Raw genomic sequence first — 18,611 nt, 5'->3', positions numbered from 1 at the left:
AGGCATAACCAAAAAAATATTGCTAGGTAAGACAGAGGATACTTAGCTCAATAAGACAGTATTCTGTCAAAGAGTGTACTTCCTGTTTTCTTCTAGAAATTTTATGGTTTCAGGTCTTACATTTAAGTCTTTAACCCATTTCGAGTTTATTTTTGTATGTAATGTGAAAAAGGAGTCCAATTTGATTCTTTTGCATGTAGCAGTCCAGTTTTCCTAACACTATTTATTGAAGATGCTGTCTTTTCCTCATTGTATATTATTGCCCCCTTTGTTGTAGATTAATTGACCATATACGTGTGGGTTTATTTCAAGGCTCTCTATTCTGTTCCATTCATCTATGTGTCTGTTTTTGTGCCAAAACCATACTGTTTTGATTACTGTAGTTTGTTTGTTTTGTTGGGGTTTTTTTTTGCGGTACATGGGCCTCTCACTGCTGTGGCCTCTCCCGCTGCGGAGCACAGGCTCCGGACGCACATGCTCAGCGGCCATGGCTCATGGGCCCAGCCGCTCCGCAGCACGTGGGATCTTCCCAGACCAGGGCACGAACCCGTGTCCCCTGCATTGGCAGGTGGACCCTCAACCACTGCACCACCAGGGAAGCCCTGATTACTGTAGTTTTGTAGTAGAGTTTTAAATCAGGGAGTGTGATACATCCACCTTTGTTCTTCTTTCTCAAGATTGTTTTGGCTATTTGGGGTCCTGTAAGGTTTCCATATGAATTTTAGAATTATGTGTTCTAGTTCTGTGAAAACTGCCATTTGATATTTTGATAGGGATTGCATTGAATTTGTAGATTGCCTTGGGTAGTATAGGCATTTTAACAATATTAATTTTTCCAAGCTATGAGCATAGCATATCTTTGCAGTTTTTGGTGTCATCTTCAGTTTCCTTCATTAATGTCTTACAGTTTTCTGAGTACAGGTCTTTTCCCTCCTTAGATTTATTCCCAGGTATTTTAAATTCTTTTTGATGTGATTATAAATGGTATTGTTTTCTTAATTTCTTTTTCTGATAGTTTGTTTTTTAGTGTATAGAAACAGAACAGATTTCTGTGTATTAATCTTGTATCCTGCAACTTTATTGAATGCATTGATGAGTTCCTGTAGTTTTTTGGTAGTGTCTTTAGGATTTTCTATATATAAAATCGTATCATCTGCAGACAGGAACATTTTTACTTCTTCCTCTCCAATTTGGATTCCTTTTACTTCTTTTTCTTGCCTGATTGCTGTGGCTAGGACTTCTCATACTATATTGGATAAAAGTGGTGAGAGTGGGCATCCTTGTCTTGTTCCTGATCTTAGAGGAAATGCTTTCAGCTTTCCACCATTGAGTGGAGAACAAGCTGTGGGCTTGTCATATATGACCTTTATTATGCTTACGTATATTCCCTCTATACCCACTTTGTGGAGAGTTTTTATCATAAATGGATGTTGAATTATGTCAAAAAGCCTTTTCTGGATCTGTGGAGATGATCATATGGTTTTTATTCTTCAGTTTGTTAATATGGTGTATAACATTGATTTTTGAACCATTCTTGCATTCCTGGCATAAACCTCACCTGATCATGGTGTATGATCCTCTTAATGTATTGTTGGATTCAGTTTGCTGATATTTTATTGAGGATGTTTGCATCTGTGTTCATCAGTGGTATTGGCCTGTAATTTTTTTTGTGGTATCTTTGTCTGGTTTTGGTATCAGGTGGTGCCAGCCTCACAGAATGAATTCAGAAGCATTCCTTCCTCTGCAGTTTGGAATAATTTGAGAAGGATAGGTGTTAATTCTCTTCAAAATGTTTGGTAAAATTCACCTGTGAAGTTATCTGGTGCTGGACGTTTGTTTGTCAGCAGTTTTTTAAATTACCCATTCAGTTGCATTACTGGTAATTGGTCTGTTCTTATTTTCTGTTTCATCCTGATTCAGTCTTGGGCAATTGTACATTTCTAGGAATTTGTCCATTTCTTCTAGGTTGTCCCTTTTATTGTTGTATAATTGTTCATAGGAATATCTTATGATCCTTTATATTTCTATGGTGTGGGTTGTAACTTCTTTTTCCTTTCTTATTTTATTGATTTGGGCCTTTCTTTTTTTTCTTGATGAGTCTGGTGAAAGGTTTGTCAATGTTGTTTATATTTTCAGAGAACCAGCCATTAGTTTCATTGATCTTTTCCATTGTTTTTTTAGTCTCTATTTCATTTATTTCTGCTCTAATCTTTTCCTTCTATGATTTCTTTTGTGTATGCCTTTTGAGAGTGGAGTCTCTATTTCCCACAGTCCTCTGGCTCACCCCAAAATAAGCCCTGCTGGCCTTCAAAGCCAAGCATTCTAGGGGCTCCTGGCTGGGAAGCCCAGTCCCGGCTGGGACTCAAAGCCCTTGCTTTTTGAGGAGAACCTCTGCAGTTTGTAATTAGCCTCCCATTTGTTGGTCACCAACCTGGGGTATGGATCTTGACTATACCATATTTCCACCCCTCCTACCCATCTCTCTGTGGTTCCTTCTTTACATCTCTAGCTGTAGAAGTTTTTTTCTGCTAGTCTTCGGGTCACTTTCATTGGTATTTGCTCTGTAAATAGTTGTAATTTTGATGTGCCTGTGGGAGATGAGCTCAGGGTCCTTCTACTCTGCTATCTTTGCTTCTCCCTCACAATATAGTCACCATGCTGTGCATTACATCCCCATAACTCATTTATTTTATAGCTGTACTTTTTGACCCCGTTCACCCATTTCATGCACTTCCCTACCCCCACCTCTGGCAACCATCTATCTGTTCTCTGTACCTGTGAGCTTGGTTTTTGTTTTTAGATTCCACATATAAGTGAGATCATTCGGTAATTGTCTTTCTCTGTCTGACTTATTTCACTTAGCATAATACCGTCTAGATCCATTTGTGTTGTTACAGATGGCAAGATTTTATTCTTTTTTATGGCTGAATAATACTCCATTTTGTGTATATATATACCACATTTTCTTTATTTATGTATCAGTGGACATTTAGATTGTTTCCATATCTTGGCTATTGTAAATAGTGCTGCAGTGAATATGGAGGTGCAGATATCTTCTTGAGTTAGTATTATTGTTTTCTTCAGATAAATACCCAGAAGTGGAATTGCAGAACCATATGGTAGTTCTGTTTTTAATTTTTGAGGGACTTCCATACTGTTATCCATAGTGGCTGCACCAGTTTACATTTCTACCAGCAGTGCACCAGGATTCCCTTTTTTCCACATCCTTGCCAACATTTGTTATTTCTTGTTTTTTTGATAATAGCCATTATAACAGGTGTGAGTTGAATTTTGTGCTTGTGGTTTTGATTTGCATTTCCCTGATGATTAGTGATGTTGAACCTATAGGCCATCTGTATGTCTTTGGAAAAATGCCTATTCAAATCTCTGCCCATTTTTTAATTGGATTAGTTGTTGTTGTTGTTTTACTATTGACTTGTATGAGTTTTTAAACGTATTTTAGGTATTAACCCCTTACTAGATACATGATTTGCAAATATTTTCTCCCATTAGGTTGCCTTTTTATTTTGGATGTTCTAGATACCAATCTTTTGTAGGTTATATGAGTTGCAAATATTATCTTCTGATTTGTGGCTTTTTATCACTTTAAGAAATGTTTTCCCTTCAAGTCACTACCTTTACCTTTCTCTGTAGAAGGCACTTGTGATTTCTAAAGCTATAGATTAGTCTCACCTTGTTTTTCATTATTATTTAAGGACTCATGCAGTATTATGCTTTTGATTCTAGCTTCTCTGCTCAGCTTTATATTTGTGTGATGCATTCATGCTTTTTGTTGCATATTGCAGTAGTTTGTTCATTTTCATTTCATTGTGATATTCTTTTGGATAACTGTTATAACAATCTGTTTATCCATTTTATTTCTGAGAAACATTTGAGTTATTTCCAGGTTGGGGCTATTTAGAATAATTTGACTTTGAACTTTCTTATGCACATCTTTTGATATAGGTGTGCCTATCTTCTGGATGGTAGTGCTGTGTCATAGATATACTAAGTTCAGCTCTAATAAATACTACCAAAAAGTTGCCTATGGTGGTTTCCAGTTTATACTACTATCAGTATAAATGCCTTTTGGGGTTCATAGTACTTCTGGGATATAAGGCTTGATGACTTTGATCAGTTATGGAACATTTGGCCATTATCTCTTCAGCCAATGCTTCTGTCCCTTTCTTCCTCATTTGGGACGTAGTGCGCCCATGTTAATTCTTTTTACCATGACTCATATATCTCTTATATTCTCTTCTTCATTTTCCACCTTTTTATCTCTCCATACTTAACTCTAAATATTTTCTTCTGACCTATCTTCCATTTCCATAATTCTCACTTACGTTGTGTCTAATCAGCATGTCAGACTCATTCATTAAGTTCTTAATTTCATTTACTGTGTTTTTCCAGTTCCAGAATTTCCATTTGGTTATTTTATATTCTGTAGTTCTTCTCCAGGACTCTCTATCTTGTCATTTAAGTTCTTTAACATATTGATTGTAGTTATCTTGAAATTCATATATGATAGTCTGTTATCTGGATCTGTTGTGGTTTGTGTCTTTGACCTTTTATCCCCCTTTTGGTTTGAGGAATTTTGTCTTTGTTGTATACTCAGTTATTTTTTTAGTTAGTTTTGGACAGTGTGTGTGAAAAATTACAATGATTATATTATCCTTGCTTTTGGCAGGCAGTTAGGCTAAGGGCAGATTACCCTAATCCAGCCAAGGATTGAATTGATTCAGAGCTAAGCTTCAGTCCTTGGAAGAGCCAGTATATCTTTGGTTCTCCTAACTCCTAGGGTATAGCCCTTTGAAGTTACAGCCAAAAGCCTGAAGTGTTTTCCACAGCCCTCTTAGTCTTATGAGACTGCTGAAAGCTCTGCTCAGCTTCTCACACTCCCAGGAGCAGCTTTCAAATTAGCAAATAATCACCAGATGTCAGTCTTATCTTCTTGGATTGCCCATCTCTCCATGATTTTGGCTCCTTGTTGCCTTAGTAGCTCTTCAGTGCTTTTAGATAGATGTTCATAATATTTAACTCAGTTTTCCATTTGTTCTTAGCAGGAGGTCTGGTTTTAAACAGTTTAGTCTACTATTGCTTTAAGCTTGGCTTATTCTTTCAAAAACTGAGCTTGTATTAAGTGAAATAATCCAATTACAAGAAGACAAATATTATATGATTCCACTTAAGTGAAAGTGGTCAGATTCATAAAAACAGAAAGTAGGGTGGTGGTTACTAGGGGCTTAAGGTCCATTGTTTGCACTGTGGTTCACTCTTGGTTGTCACATGTTCTTTACCACAATATATATAAATATTTTTAACTGAGTTTATTAAGTAGCTTTCCTTTCAGCCACATTGGGTTTTTTTAGCTGCTCCATATAGAAAACAGAATATGTACCACAAGTCAGAAATTCAGTGAAGTAGCATTATATGTGTGTTTAACACAGATTTACCTCTGTATGTTTAGACTTTTAAAAAAAAGAAAGAACAAGAATGAGGGAAAATAGCTATTTAAATAATGGGGACACAAAATAGCAGTTTAAATAGTGGGGACAGTTCTTCTCAATTAGCTTGTACCCCGGGGCTCTGAGTTTGCTGTTCCTTCACCTACGTTAAATTTACTGGAAGTAGTTCCTTCTTGAGGAATTTTCAGGGATAATTTTGACTGTATACAATTTTTGCTTTACCTGCTGACCTTAGAACCCATTTCCGTTTTAAGCTTTAGCCCCCATGTAAAGAAGAGTAAATAATATCCCTTTTATTTCTCATTGGTATTGTTCATAGCACTATAGTCTAAATTTTATTTTTATATGTTTTCTGTCTCTCATGGACGATATTACCTTTTTAAAGTCTTTGATTGACCTTTATCACAAGTTTATCTTTTCTGTGTTCTTTTTAAACATGCATACTATATCTAACATTGTTTTCCTCAGTATAACACGATGTAAGATGCACAGTCACTTTCAAAGTTACCATCTTATATCATCAAATATTTCTTGTTAGTCAGAAATAACTTCAGAGTAGCAGTAAATCTTTTTCATTATAACTACATCTTGCTTCGCTTTCAGTTTTATAATGCATGTTAGGACAATATTGCAAATGATTTTTTGTCTGGTAAGATGGTCTACACTGTATATAACTGTATATATATCATATATACCCACTTGTATCCCTGACCCTTCTAAAGTTATTGATAAGCAGTAAATAAAAAATAGCAAGTAGCAGCTTAAGGGGCAGAGGAAGGGGGAACTTATCTTCCTATAAGAGCAAATCAAATCTCCAAGAAATTAAAAACAATTGAAATAGTCTCTTTAATATCCCTAATCTGTGCTGTTTCATGATTAGAACAAAACATCCCAAAAGTATGAAAACCACAGAATTCAATATATTGATTATAGTTATTACCTCTAGCTTATATAATTTTATATAGGTGTAACTTTGCAATTTGAGAGGGATACTAGAGCAAGTGTATGATCTTATAAAGGATACAGGAAGTGGCAAACTATTTCCTAGAGTAAAATATGAATTCCACCAAATAATAAAACTATAATTTGACACTTAAAACTAGAGAGAACTACACTAAGGTCGATACTTGGTCAGATGGATAATATTGTAACGTAATTCTAGAACCTCAAGTCACACACCAGGCTCTCCTCCTAAAAGAAGAGTGTGAAATACTATCTAAGAACGGCATCAGCATGTTTTAAGCGAGTCATGTCAGGGAAGAAAGTTAATTTCATTACTCCTCCATTTATTGTTAAGTTAGCATTTTTTTTGTAAGTCAACTATACTTCGGTAAATTTTTAAAAATCTGAAAAAGAATATATATATATGTATAACTGAATCACTTTGTTGTACACCTGCAACTAACACAACAGTGCAAATCAACTACACCTCAATTAAAAGATAACTGATATTAAAAAAAAACCACTTTTCTAATAATACTAAGACAGTCCTTGCCTTTTCGCGGGGACACAATGGTACATATATATATATCACCATCTTTATCCATTCATCTGTTGATGAATACCTAGGTTGTTTTCATATCTTGGCTATTGTAAATTATGCTGCCATGAACATTGAGGTGCATCTATCTTTTCAAATTAGTGTTTTTGTATTCCTTGGATAAATACTCAGATATGGAATAGCTGGATCATATATGGTAGTTCTAGTCTTAATTTTTTAGGAGTCTCCTTACTGTTTTCCATACTGGCTGCTCCAATTTACATTCCACACAACTGTGATTTTTAATATTGTCTAGTGAAATGGGTCAGCATTTGGAATAACTGCACAATTCAGTGAAATAATATTTTCCAAATGACCAAATGGCCGTGTTACAAAATCATGTGTGGGTAATAGATCCATCCAAAGTGCCAGAGAGACCAGTGGGTTTTAGTCTAACAGCAGGAAAGGTACATTGCAGTGCTGCTGGAGTCCACATTGCAATGAACCTGTAAGGAACGTTCACGTGTCAGTTTTGGTGGAGAACCTATATAAACGCTTCTCCATTTTCCTGCTACACATCCCTGTGAGATCAAATTTTCTTAACAGACATCAACTAAAATAATATATTACAAGAGACTGAACACAGAAGCAGCTATGAGAATCCAGCTGTTTTTTATCAAGCTAGACATTAAAGAGATCTGCAAAAATATGAAACAAGTCCCTTGTTCTCACTAATCATTTTTTGAAAATAATGATTTTTCATAAAATGTTATTTACTGTTGAGTAACATGGAGTCGGTTTCTTATTGTAAGTTTAAATGAATGAATAAAAATCTTTTAAAACAATCTTTTAGTCTTAATTTCTAATATTGTATATGTTTTCATGAACCCAAAGCCAGCTGCGAAGTGGGACAGGGCAGGCACTGGCTGGGAGAATTCAGGGTGGTAAAAAGGGACTCATTCCAATCCCTCTGGGAGATGTAAGTCTAAACTTCCCAATTCCTCATTTTTAGGAATTTCTTTATCTTATACATTTAACCTCTTAAGTATTTCATAAGGTAGGAGGGGAGAGAAAGACAGCTAAAGAAATTGGGAAGCAAAGGAGTCTTAAAAATCACTGATACTGCCTCACACCCATGAGGGTACAGACCCAAAAGAACTGAAAGCAGGAACTCAAACAGATATTTGTACATCCATGTTCAGAGCAGCATTACTCACACTAGCCAAGGGGTGGAAACAACCCAAGTGTCCACTGAAAGGTGAATGGATGAACAAGATGTGGTCTATCCAGACTGTGGAATATCGTTCAACCTTTAAAAGAGAAGGAAGTCCTGTTACCTGCTACGGCATGGAGGAACGTTGAGGCCATTGTGCTTGGTAAAATAAGCAGGGGCCTCCGAGTAATGTTTAAATCAGATCACTCTTCATAGCAAACAATAAAGAGAAGTTGTATTCTGCTTATTAGTTCCGTTTCTCAGACCAGGAAGTGGATGCACAGCCTGGCTGGATGCTTCAGGCAGAGGTGGGCTTTGTCCACCCACCACCCTGGACCCCCTACGCTGGTGGCAGCGATCAGGACAAAGTGAGCTCGGCCCTGCGAAAGCTCGTGTTGTCATTACTTTTGTAACTTCAACGAGAAACAGATTTTTACATACATGACATCACAGACCATGCCTCGTGACCGTTACCCAATTTAGAAACTGGCCCGATCACGAAGCTGAAGCAGCAGCTGGTTTGGGAAAGTCGCTGGTTGCAAGCGAGCGGCTGGGTCACTGTGCCACTTGCAGCTGCGTGGCCCGAGGAGGCCTGTTCTGGTCCTGCTCAAAAAAGTTGCCACCCGGCTCTTCTTGGGAGCAGCCAACTCCAGAACCTGTGGTCCATCTGAGGGGTGGGCAGCCATCATGGTGTGACCCACAACGAGACCAGGGAGAGGGGACTGCTGTGAAATACGAGCTGCGGAACGAAGCTTCGTGCCATCGACACAGCTGCACTGGGGCAGGTGGTTGGAGCAAAGCTCTTTCACTAGCAAAGTTGTCCAAAGGCTGTGCAGTCAGGGGAGAGCCAGGAATCGTCCTCTACCACGGTGTTTCGTACTCTTTTTTTTTTTTTTTAACTGGACAATATAGTTTAATGTAGCAAAAATCTAGGGAACGATCCGGTATTTCAGTTAAGGCTCTGGGTGCTTGGAGGGGATCACTGACGGCGCTTGCAGCTCTTCCTCTTTTCTGGAGATGGCCCTTCCAGCCACGTGTTTCCGTCCTGGGCCAGCTTCTTCCCGGAGCAGCGCAGGAGCCCTTCTCCAGACAGCGATCCCACATAGGAGGAAGATTTCTGCAAAAATGGACAGTCGGCCAACACCCGTGCCTCTGCACTAGGGAAGGCCTGCCCTTCCCTTAACGTCTTGGAGCGCTCGACCACCGGCGGGGCCCGCGGGCTCAAGGCAGCACCGCCTTTGAAAGTCCACCTTGAAATGCGGACCACACTTTCCGGGTCACTCTAAGGGAGGCCACTTCACCTGCAGACGGGGCCTTGTGTGGATCACCGGGGGACAGGTGCCTGAGGGCAGAGCGCGAGACCAGAGGCGAGCGTGCTGCGGTGGCTGGAGCCCGGACCAGGGCTAAGGGCGCCCGGGGTCAGGCGGGTCTCTGGGCACAGCCGCCGCGCTCGGGACGCACGTGCGCATCCGCGGGGAAGAAAGCGGGGTGGGGGGGTGGGGGCTGCCGCGGGCCTGTACACAAAGAGGGTGCTGCACAGAGTAGGGGGCGGGGCGCCAAACGCCCGCGCGGCCCGGCCTCCGAGGGCAGCCCGGGGCTGGCCGAGCCCCCGCGGCGCCCGGGCACGCGAAGAGGACTCCAAGTTAGCATGCTTTTAGTACGCCTTTTGTTGAAAGCACCATGCTAGGTTCTCCACTAGGACAGTTGATAAATAGTAATATGTTGTCTTAGTTCTCTGCCCACGCTGGCTTGACTTATATTCTTTGCTCCCTTTACCTAGCTAATGCTACTTTTTGCTATTCAGGACTTATCCCTGACACCCCTCCATTCTCAATGAAACTTACTTGTGTGTTATAACCTATTCCTTGGTGGCCTCTCTGTGCATCTCAAGTGTCTAATGAGACATTCTTTTTAAAATTAATCAGGGCTAGTTATGGAAGAAAGCAGCCATGAGGCAAAAATGCTTTTTTGTTTTTTTTTTGTTATTGTTGAAACTGCCTTTTTACTGCATTTAAAATATAATCCGGAACCTTGCCTATGGTCTGAAGGCTCCACGTGGTCTGGCTGGCTCTTGCCTCACCTCCGCCAGCAACATGCTTTTTTAACAGTGACGGTCTAACAATATATTTCTCCTGCCCTCACTTTTCTTTTCTCCCCATTCCAACTTTTTTTTTTTTTTTTTTTTTTGCGGTACGCGGGCCTCTCACTGTTGTGGCCTCTCGCGTTGCAGAGCACAGGCTCCGGACGCGCAGGCTCAGTGGCCATGGCTCACGGGCCCAGCCACTCCGCAGCATGTGGGATCTTCCCGGACCGGGGCACGAACCCATGTCCCTTGCATCGGCAGGTGGACTCTCAACTACTGCACCACCAGGGAAGCCCTCCCCCTTCCAACTTTTAAAAATTCTGTTGAATGATTCCAGCATGCGAATTTCAGGTTAGAAAGGTAGGAAGGTGATAAGGGAATTTGGGGGGAATGGTAATGTCTGTGAAGCATCCCTCATATGATATCTTACAGATGATGGTCTAGTTAACCCATGTCTTGTGGGGTCTTTGCAAATGTGGGAAGTAAGGAACCTGAGTGTTGATGGAACATAGTTTTTCAGAGTTGATGCTAATGACAATAAGTTTTTCTTTCTAATATTACATCCTCCCCTAATAATGTAGGTGTTTATCCATCATCATTAGAACTACTGCTCTTTTGCAGACTCTGACAAATACTTTGTCCTTCAGCATCTTCCTTTTATGCTTACCTTGTATTAAATATAGCTTGTTTTTATTCCCCAGGCTGCCAGTACACCACTGAATCCTTTAAGTTTTCAGTGTGAATTTGTAAAGCTCAGGATTGACCTTCTCCAAGCCTTCTCTCAACTTATCTGTACTTGTAGTAGCCTCAAGACAAGCCCGCCACCTGCAATTGCCACAACAATTGCCATGACCTTAGGGAATGACCTCCAGCGGTGTGGTCGCATCTCCAATCAGGTATGTCTTAACTTTATTTTCAGTGCAGTTTTTATTTACACTTTAGAGGTTTTTGAGATTAGTTGTGAGATGAAAAATTCTGAAACTTAAAAATCAGCGGTTTGACTCAGAGGCAACATCAAATACTTCTAAACTCATCTGTCTTGCAAAAAACAGGCTGAAGTCTTATTAAAATGACAAGAGTGATTGATGATATCTCACTAGTTGCTATATGTTTATATAAAGAACATACATTTTAAAGAAACTTTGGGAAGTTTATAACTATATTTATTTTAGTGAAACTTTGAAGAAGCTAAAAATGCAGTGTTTTTTGTACATTATGTGTAAATTATAATCTTGTACACATTTGTAGTTTCATTTGCCATCTTTGTTAATCGTCTTTTTAATAGGGTTTATAAAAATGAATGAATTGAAAATGAAAAAGTTGAAATATTTTTTCATTTTTATTGTTTGAGGATTGTTTTCTTATGTTTTGACTTTTGTGTTGTTTATACAACACAAAAGCATATTTGTTTATTTATCATAATTGATATTTTTCCTTCTTTATAGATGAAACTGTCCATGGAAGAATTCCGAAGCCTCGCTTCCCGATATGGGGATCTTTATCAGGCATCTTTTGATGCTGATTCCGCAACTTTGAGGAATGTAGAACTGTATCCTAAACTTGCCCAATATTTCTTGTTCTTTGGAAGTATTCTTTTAAATGTAAATATTTCAGATACGCTTAACTAAAATATACATATACATTAGATAAGCCTACAGATTTACCATAAATAATAATTTCTCTTTTGAAACCTAGTATGAGCAGTATAATTTAACTTCTTTACTTCAACCAGGCTTTTTAAAAAATGGTGACTCAGTGGTGGTCTTTTTCCACCTCTGGGAAGAGCGTCCAAAACCCAGGTCCAAGCAGTGTTGAATACTTTGTGCTCACTTGAGCTACAATGGACAACACAAAATATTTTTCCACCAGAGAACCATTTTCTGTCTTGCTTCACCTATCTTTTATTCACAGCTAACAACCCTAGTTCCCATCACCTTTATTAATGATATATTCAGTCGTTTCAGTCATCACTTATGTTCCCTAAGCCCCCTTTAAGTTCTCCGTATTTTCTTATTAGCAGCTTCAGATCCTTTTTTGAAAGGAAGAAAGAGATAAATTGCTTTTAAGTTGCAGACCTATAAATCAGTAATTCCTGGCATTTTGGTTTAGTGATTGAAAACCTGATGAATGCTATGGACCCTCTCCCCTAAAAAAAATGCATATATGCACATATCCCCCAAAATGTACATACCATTTCAGGAGAGTTAACAGATCCCTTGAGCCCCAGCCTAGGAACCTCCAGGGTAACCACTGTACAGACCCTTATTGTGGTGGTGGTTTTAAACTTTTCATCAGTGAAACCCCTATATCCAAGATAGATAAAAAAGTTTCTGTGATTGAATCACAGAGCCTGTTGTTTGGTTCCTCCTTCCAACATTAACCTCTGAAGTACTCTTCCTGGAACTATCACAGACAACATATATCCCTTAAAAAGAAAAAAATAGAGCCACAGACTATTTGAGTCAATAACGTGTGGTTACCTTCACTAAGAATATGATTTTTGTAAGGAACGGCACCAAAAAACGGAGGAGAGCTTAAACAAGCTTTATTTGGGAATGCTCCTGGGCGAGGTTCACTGGTCCGAGAGAAAGGGGCCAGACAAGTCGCGCCCGGGTGTGGGCGCGAACAAAATTTATAGGGGTGGACGCAGGGGAGGCACTTGCTGTGTGAAGCAGCCCCTTTTTGGTAATCTTTTGGATGTTGTGGCAGTGTTGGGTGTCGGTTGCATCAGCCTCAGAGCCGTTGGTTCCGCCCCTCAGGGAGCGGGAAGACCGGTTGGTTGCATCAGCCTCCTTGTTGGTGGGGGAGGTTCCGTCTGGCTCCCTGGGCCCTTCCCCCGACCTGCTGGCCTTACAATTTTCATCTTGCCTTATTTAGTATTCAAATAATATAAAGTCTATAGTACATTTCTCTATTATAATGTATAACCTTAACGTAATGCAGACAGCAGCAGAGCTGTTTACTGATATCTCACGCAATAGAAGCCCTGATTTTGGATCCAGAATCAGCAAGGTATTTCAATAGTTTATATTACAGAACACTTTCAAATATGTTATCTTACCTAATCATCACAACATTGTTTTGGAAGAGGTTTTATAGAGGAAGAAACAAAGAGGAAGAACTTCTCTAGCATTTGCCTAAGGTCATATAGCTAATGACAAACCTAGATTTTCTGTCTCCGTTGTTTACTTACCTCCTGTGTTCTGTTTTCTAAATAACTAGGAAGAAGTTCTTTGAATTTGAACATTTTCTTCTGGTATATTATAACTAAATTTCGGTGTAAAAAATTGAGTTAATAGTATAATTAAGCTTGAACTTGAAATTTTTATTCTTTGGTTTCCCAAACAAAAAGATATTCCTCTTTTTGCTTTATTAAAATCCTTCTCCATTCTCTAATTAACTGATTAATTGTTCAAAATATTTGTATTGAAGCACGGTCCATTATTTTTTTCCCACTATAGTATTCTGTTTTAGAACATGTATTTTCAACTGTATATTTCCAATCTAGTAAGGCCTGTGATTCTAAGGTCAGCTTCCTCAAAGAGAACATAATCAACAGAGCATTTTAAATTTCTCTCTCCTAAAGCATTGACTCACCATTTTTTTCCAAGGCAGTACCAAAATCCTTGCCTTCTGTTTTAAAGTGCTATCTACTCTCAGACTAGGCCACTTGGCTATTTTTTTTTTCCACTCGTCTGATTCATTTAAATATTTCAGTGACATACTAATTTTTACTTATTTTTCCATTTATCCTTCTTTGATCTATGTTCATTTTCCCCTTAGACTTCCAGTGTTTTTGTTTTGTTTTGTTTTTTTAAGCTTCTCCCTTTTAAATTTCAAAATGTTCTCTAACCTCCATATTTTTCAGTCTTTGCCAGTTAATTGATACTTCCAGGCTCGCGCCATTTCTGATTATGCCTACTCATCTTACCTCATAGCACACAAATGTCATTGTACTGTTGGTTGACATAAGAGAAATTAGTATTTTTCTTGATTGATTTTTTTAACACATTGTCAGCAGGGATGGGGTGAAGGGAGTTACCTAGCCAGCTCTCAAATCCTACTCTCACTGTCAACCTCTCCACTTCCTACCACCTTTCTTCACTCTTCTCCATCTTGTTTTATCCCCTAAACCCACTCCCCTAGCCTTTGCCCTTCCTAGCAATGAAAAATTGGAAAAGGAAGATTGTACCTTGAAGGAGAGCTCTCTGGGTTTCAGTCGTACTGGTGTACAACTGCAAAGAGTAGATTCCTTCTGAAACTTCTCTTCTTGATACTATATATTTTGTGCCTTTCATATAAAGAAGGACCTGCTGCTAAAAAGAGCCTCAAGAGAGGGAAGCATGACATTAATAAAATTCACTATAGTTTTTACAAAAATCTGTGTGTATCTTTCATAGCCTAGAAGGTTTTTGGGGAGAAGAGACCTTGTCTTATCCAACTTCGTATCTCTAGCAGCTAACATTGTGCTTGAGCCAGTATCAGTAAGTGTGGGATAGGATGGGGTTTATGTTTATAATTATAAATGTTATTATCTGCTCATACCAACCTTTTAGGATTATTAAGAAAAAATATTTTGAGATGCTTGTCCATTACATTTTTCTATTCTAGCTTTGCACTTAACCTTTCTTTTTACTGCCTAAATATAATGGAATGGCTTCTGGTCATGAAGCCATTCACGTATGGGACTTTTCCTTCTATTGTAAACAACTAGAAACCTGGATTAAATATGCAAGTTTAAATGTAAGTTTAACTGTTTTCAGACATTGGACAACAGGGAGACCAGGAATGTAATCCCTCAGGGAAGGGACATAAATAAGGTAAACTTTACACTAGTCCTTGCTTTTCTCTGCCTGGAGGCACTTTTTAGACTGCCTTTCAGGCAGGAGTAACCAAATTAAAACATGGTGGTCTTCCTTAGTTGAAGAGATAGATATCAGGGTTCAGAGAACAAAGGAAGCTAGAATTTGCAGGCCAAGTACAGGGGTGGAGGAAGCTTTCCAGAGGAAGAGTGCTATGAATCTTTGGCTGAATGCTAAGCTGTACATATATTAGGTGAAATCCCACAAGGCCAGGCAAAAAACAGCTACTAGGGAGGGAATAATTACCAGGAAGCTGTAAACTGAACAGTTCCCAGAGCTTATGCAGAGCTGAGAAATGTTTGAGTTCCAGCCGGCCAAACTGTAGAGACCTAATTGAACACTCAAGGCATTCAGAAGAGACACTAGAAGGGTCACACCACCTTAGTAATCAAGCTAAACTAGCCCTAAAGTGAAGACTAGTCTAGACCTGTCCTAACAAAGCTTAAGTAATCCTTCAAAGAGTCAGGATTATGACAAGTAATGGCTGTCCACCAAAACAAAATCTTAACATTCTTTGAAGACAACAAAATCCAAAAACTCAAATGTATAAGGTCCACAATTTTAGCATCCAATCAAAAATTATTAAAAAAAAAAAAAAAAAAATTACTGGTCATGAGAAGAAGCTGGAAGATGTGACAAACAACCAAGAGAAACTTCAGCCAATTAGAAAAAAGACTCACAAATGACAGATGATGGAATTAACAGACTTGGACTTTAAAATAGTATTTTCAAAATTTTAAAGATAGAAGATAATGAACAAATTTAAAGGTTTAAAAAGAAAATGGAACTTCTAGAGCATAAAAATGAAATATCTTGATTTTGCCTTTATTTTTGAAAGATAGTTTTGATGAACATAGAATTCAGGGTTGATTAGGTTGGGTTTAACAGTAGGTTAAATACAGCAAAAGAAAAGATTAGTGAACTTAAAGACATAGCAATAGAAATTATCCAAATTGGACAGTGAAAGAAAAAAGACTGAAAAACGGAACAAAGTTAAAATTGCCAGTGAGACAATGTCATTTGTACTACTATACATGTAACTGGAAATCTTAGAAGGAGGGGAACAAGGGACAGAAAAATATTTTAAGTGGCTGAAAAATGTTCATGTTTAATTAAAAATATAAACCCACAAATCCAAGAAGCTTAACGAACCCAGAGTGGCATAAACATAAAGAAAATCACAAGGCACACATTATAATCAAATTGCTGAAAACCAGTAATAAAGAAAAATATAAAGCAGCCAAAGAAAAAAGACTATGTAGAAGGGAATAAAAATAAGAATTTTTTACTAATTCTTATCAGAAATAATGCAAGCCAGAAGACAGATGAAGCAACATCTTTAAAGTCCTGAAAGAAAAAAAAAGTAACCTAGTATTCTATATTCAGTAAAAATACCCTTGAATAATTAAGACTAAATAAAGACATTTTCAGACAAAATCTGAGAAAATTTGTTACTAGCAGACCTAGACCTGGACTATAAGAAATGTTAAAGGAAGTTCTTCAGGCTGAAGAAAAATTATTTGAGATGTAAATTCAGATCTACAAAGAAGAACACTAGGAATGGTAAATATGTGAGTAAATATAAAAGACTTTCCTCATTTTTTACTTTTTTAAAAAAATATTGCCCATTTAGAAAAAAAAATGCATTTGGGAGTTTATAACACGTAGAAGTAAAATGTGACGTGAGACAGATGACGGGGGTGGGGGTTGGAATTAATACAGTAGTAAGATTCTTACATTTTACATCAAATATATATTATTTGAAGATAACTTGTGGTAATGGAGGATGAATAAATTCTAGAGCAACCACTAGAAAATAAATAAGCCAATAGAGGGGGTAAAATGGAATACTTTGAAAAAAACCTCAGTTAATCCAAAAGAAGGCAGGGGAAGAGAGGGAAAAAAAAAAAAAAAGTAAATAGATGAAAAAAGAAAACAAATCACAAAATGGTAGATTTATACCCAGTCATACCAGTTATTACAATAAATGTAGATAGTCTTACTCTAAGTAAAGAGATTATCAGACAGCTAAAAAAGCAAAACCCAAAGTATAAGCTTACCACAAGTAACCCACTTTATCATTTATTTATATCTCGTATTAATTCATAGGTTTATTATGAGGTTTTGTGGGCTGCTTATTTTATTTTTTATTTCTTTAACATCTTTAATGGAGTATAATTGCTTTACAATGTTGTGTTAGTTTCTGCTGTTTAAAAAAGTGAATCAGCCATATGTATACATATATCCCCATATCCCCTTCCTCTTGTGTCTCCCTCCCACCCTCCCTATCCCACCCCTCTAAGTGGTCACAAAGCACTGAGCTGATCTCCCTACTGTACAGCTGCTTCCCACTAGCTATCTGTTTTATATTTGGTAGTGTATATATGTCAATGCTACTCTCTTACTTCGTCCCAGCTTACCCTTCCCCCTCCCCGTGTCCTCAAGTCCATTCTCTTTGCGTCTTTATTCCTGTCCTGCCCCTAGGTTCATCAGAACCATTTTTTTTTAGACTCCATATATATGTGTTAGCATATGGTATTTGTTTTTCTTTCTGGCTTATTTCACTCCGTATGACAGACTCTAGGTCCATCCACCTCACTACAAATAACTCAATTTTGTTTCTTTTTATGGCTGAGTAATATTCCATTGTATATATGCGCCACATCTTCTTTATCCATTCATCTGTCGATGGACACTTAGGTTGCTTCCATGTCCCGGCTATTGTAAATAGAGCTGCAATGAACATTTTGGTGCATGTCTCTTTTTGAATTATGGTTTTCTCAGGGTATATGCCCAGTAGTGGGATTGCTGGATCATATGGTAGTTCTATTTTTAGTTTTTTAGGAACCTCCATGTTGTTCTCCATAGTGGCTGTATCAATTTACATTCCCACCGACAGTGCAAGAGGGTTCCCTTTTCTCCCTACCCTCTCCAGCATTTATTGTTTGTAGATTTTTTGATGATGGCCATTCTGACTGGTGTGAGGCGATACCTCCTTGTGGTTTTTTTTTTTTTTTAAGTATTAATCATCTGCTTTTTAAAATTATGTTTTTTTATACGGCAGGTTCTTATTAGTCATCAATTTTCTACACATCAGTGTACACATGTCAACCCCAATCGCCCAGTTCAGCACACCACCATCCCCACCCCCCAGGGTTTTCCCCACTTGGTGTCCATACGTTTGTTCTCTACATTTGTGTCTCAACTTCTGCCCTTCAGACCGGTTCACCTGTACCATTTTTCTAGGTTCCACATACGTGCGTTAATATACGATATTTGTTTTTCTCTTTCTGACTTACTTCACTTTGTATGACAGTCTCTAGATCCATCCACGTCTCAACAAATGACTCAATTTCGTTCCTTTCTATGGCTGAGTAATATTCCATTGTATGCATGTACCACAACTTCTTTATCCATTTGTCTGTCGATGGGCGTTTAGGTTGCTTCCATGACCTGGCTATTGTAAATAGTGCTGCAATGAACATTGGGGTGCATGTGTTTTTTT

At 38.2% G+C, this 18,611-nt stretch overlaps 1 protein-coding gene across 3 annotated transcripts in view; it reads left to right on the top strand.

Annotated features, from left to right (window-relative positions):
* The window catches only part of INTS7 (integrator complex subunit 7), a 99,942-nt gene that overhangs the window by 64,621 nt on the left and 16,710 nt on the right, over positions 1–18,611 (top strand). For all 3 annotated transcript variants that reach the window (XM_089909431.1, XM_022593433.2, XM_089909437.1), the window contains exons 14-16: positions 10,946–11,140; positions 11,690–11,793; positions 13,188–13,256. In XM_089909431.1, coding sequence (XP_089765557.1) covers positions 10,946–11,140; positions 11,690–11,793; positions 13,188–13,256 — 368 coding nt within the window. The remainder of the gene's footprint in view (positions 1–10,945; positions 11,141–11,689; positions 11,794–13,187; positions 13,257–18,611) is intronic.

The sequence above is a fragment of the Delphinapterus leucas genome, chromosome 1 (assembly GCF_059928025.1).
Source record: "Delphinapterus leucas isolate spDelLeu-1000000601 "Yukka" chromosome 1, BTC_Dleu_Yukka2, whole genome shotgun sequence".
Classification (NCBI taxonomy): domain Eukaryota; kingdom Metazoa; phylum Chordata; class Mammalia; order Artiodactyla; family Monodontidae; genus Delphinapterus; species Delphinapterus leucas.
This window is presented reverse-complemented; position numbering and strand designations above follow the sequence as displayed.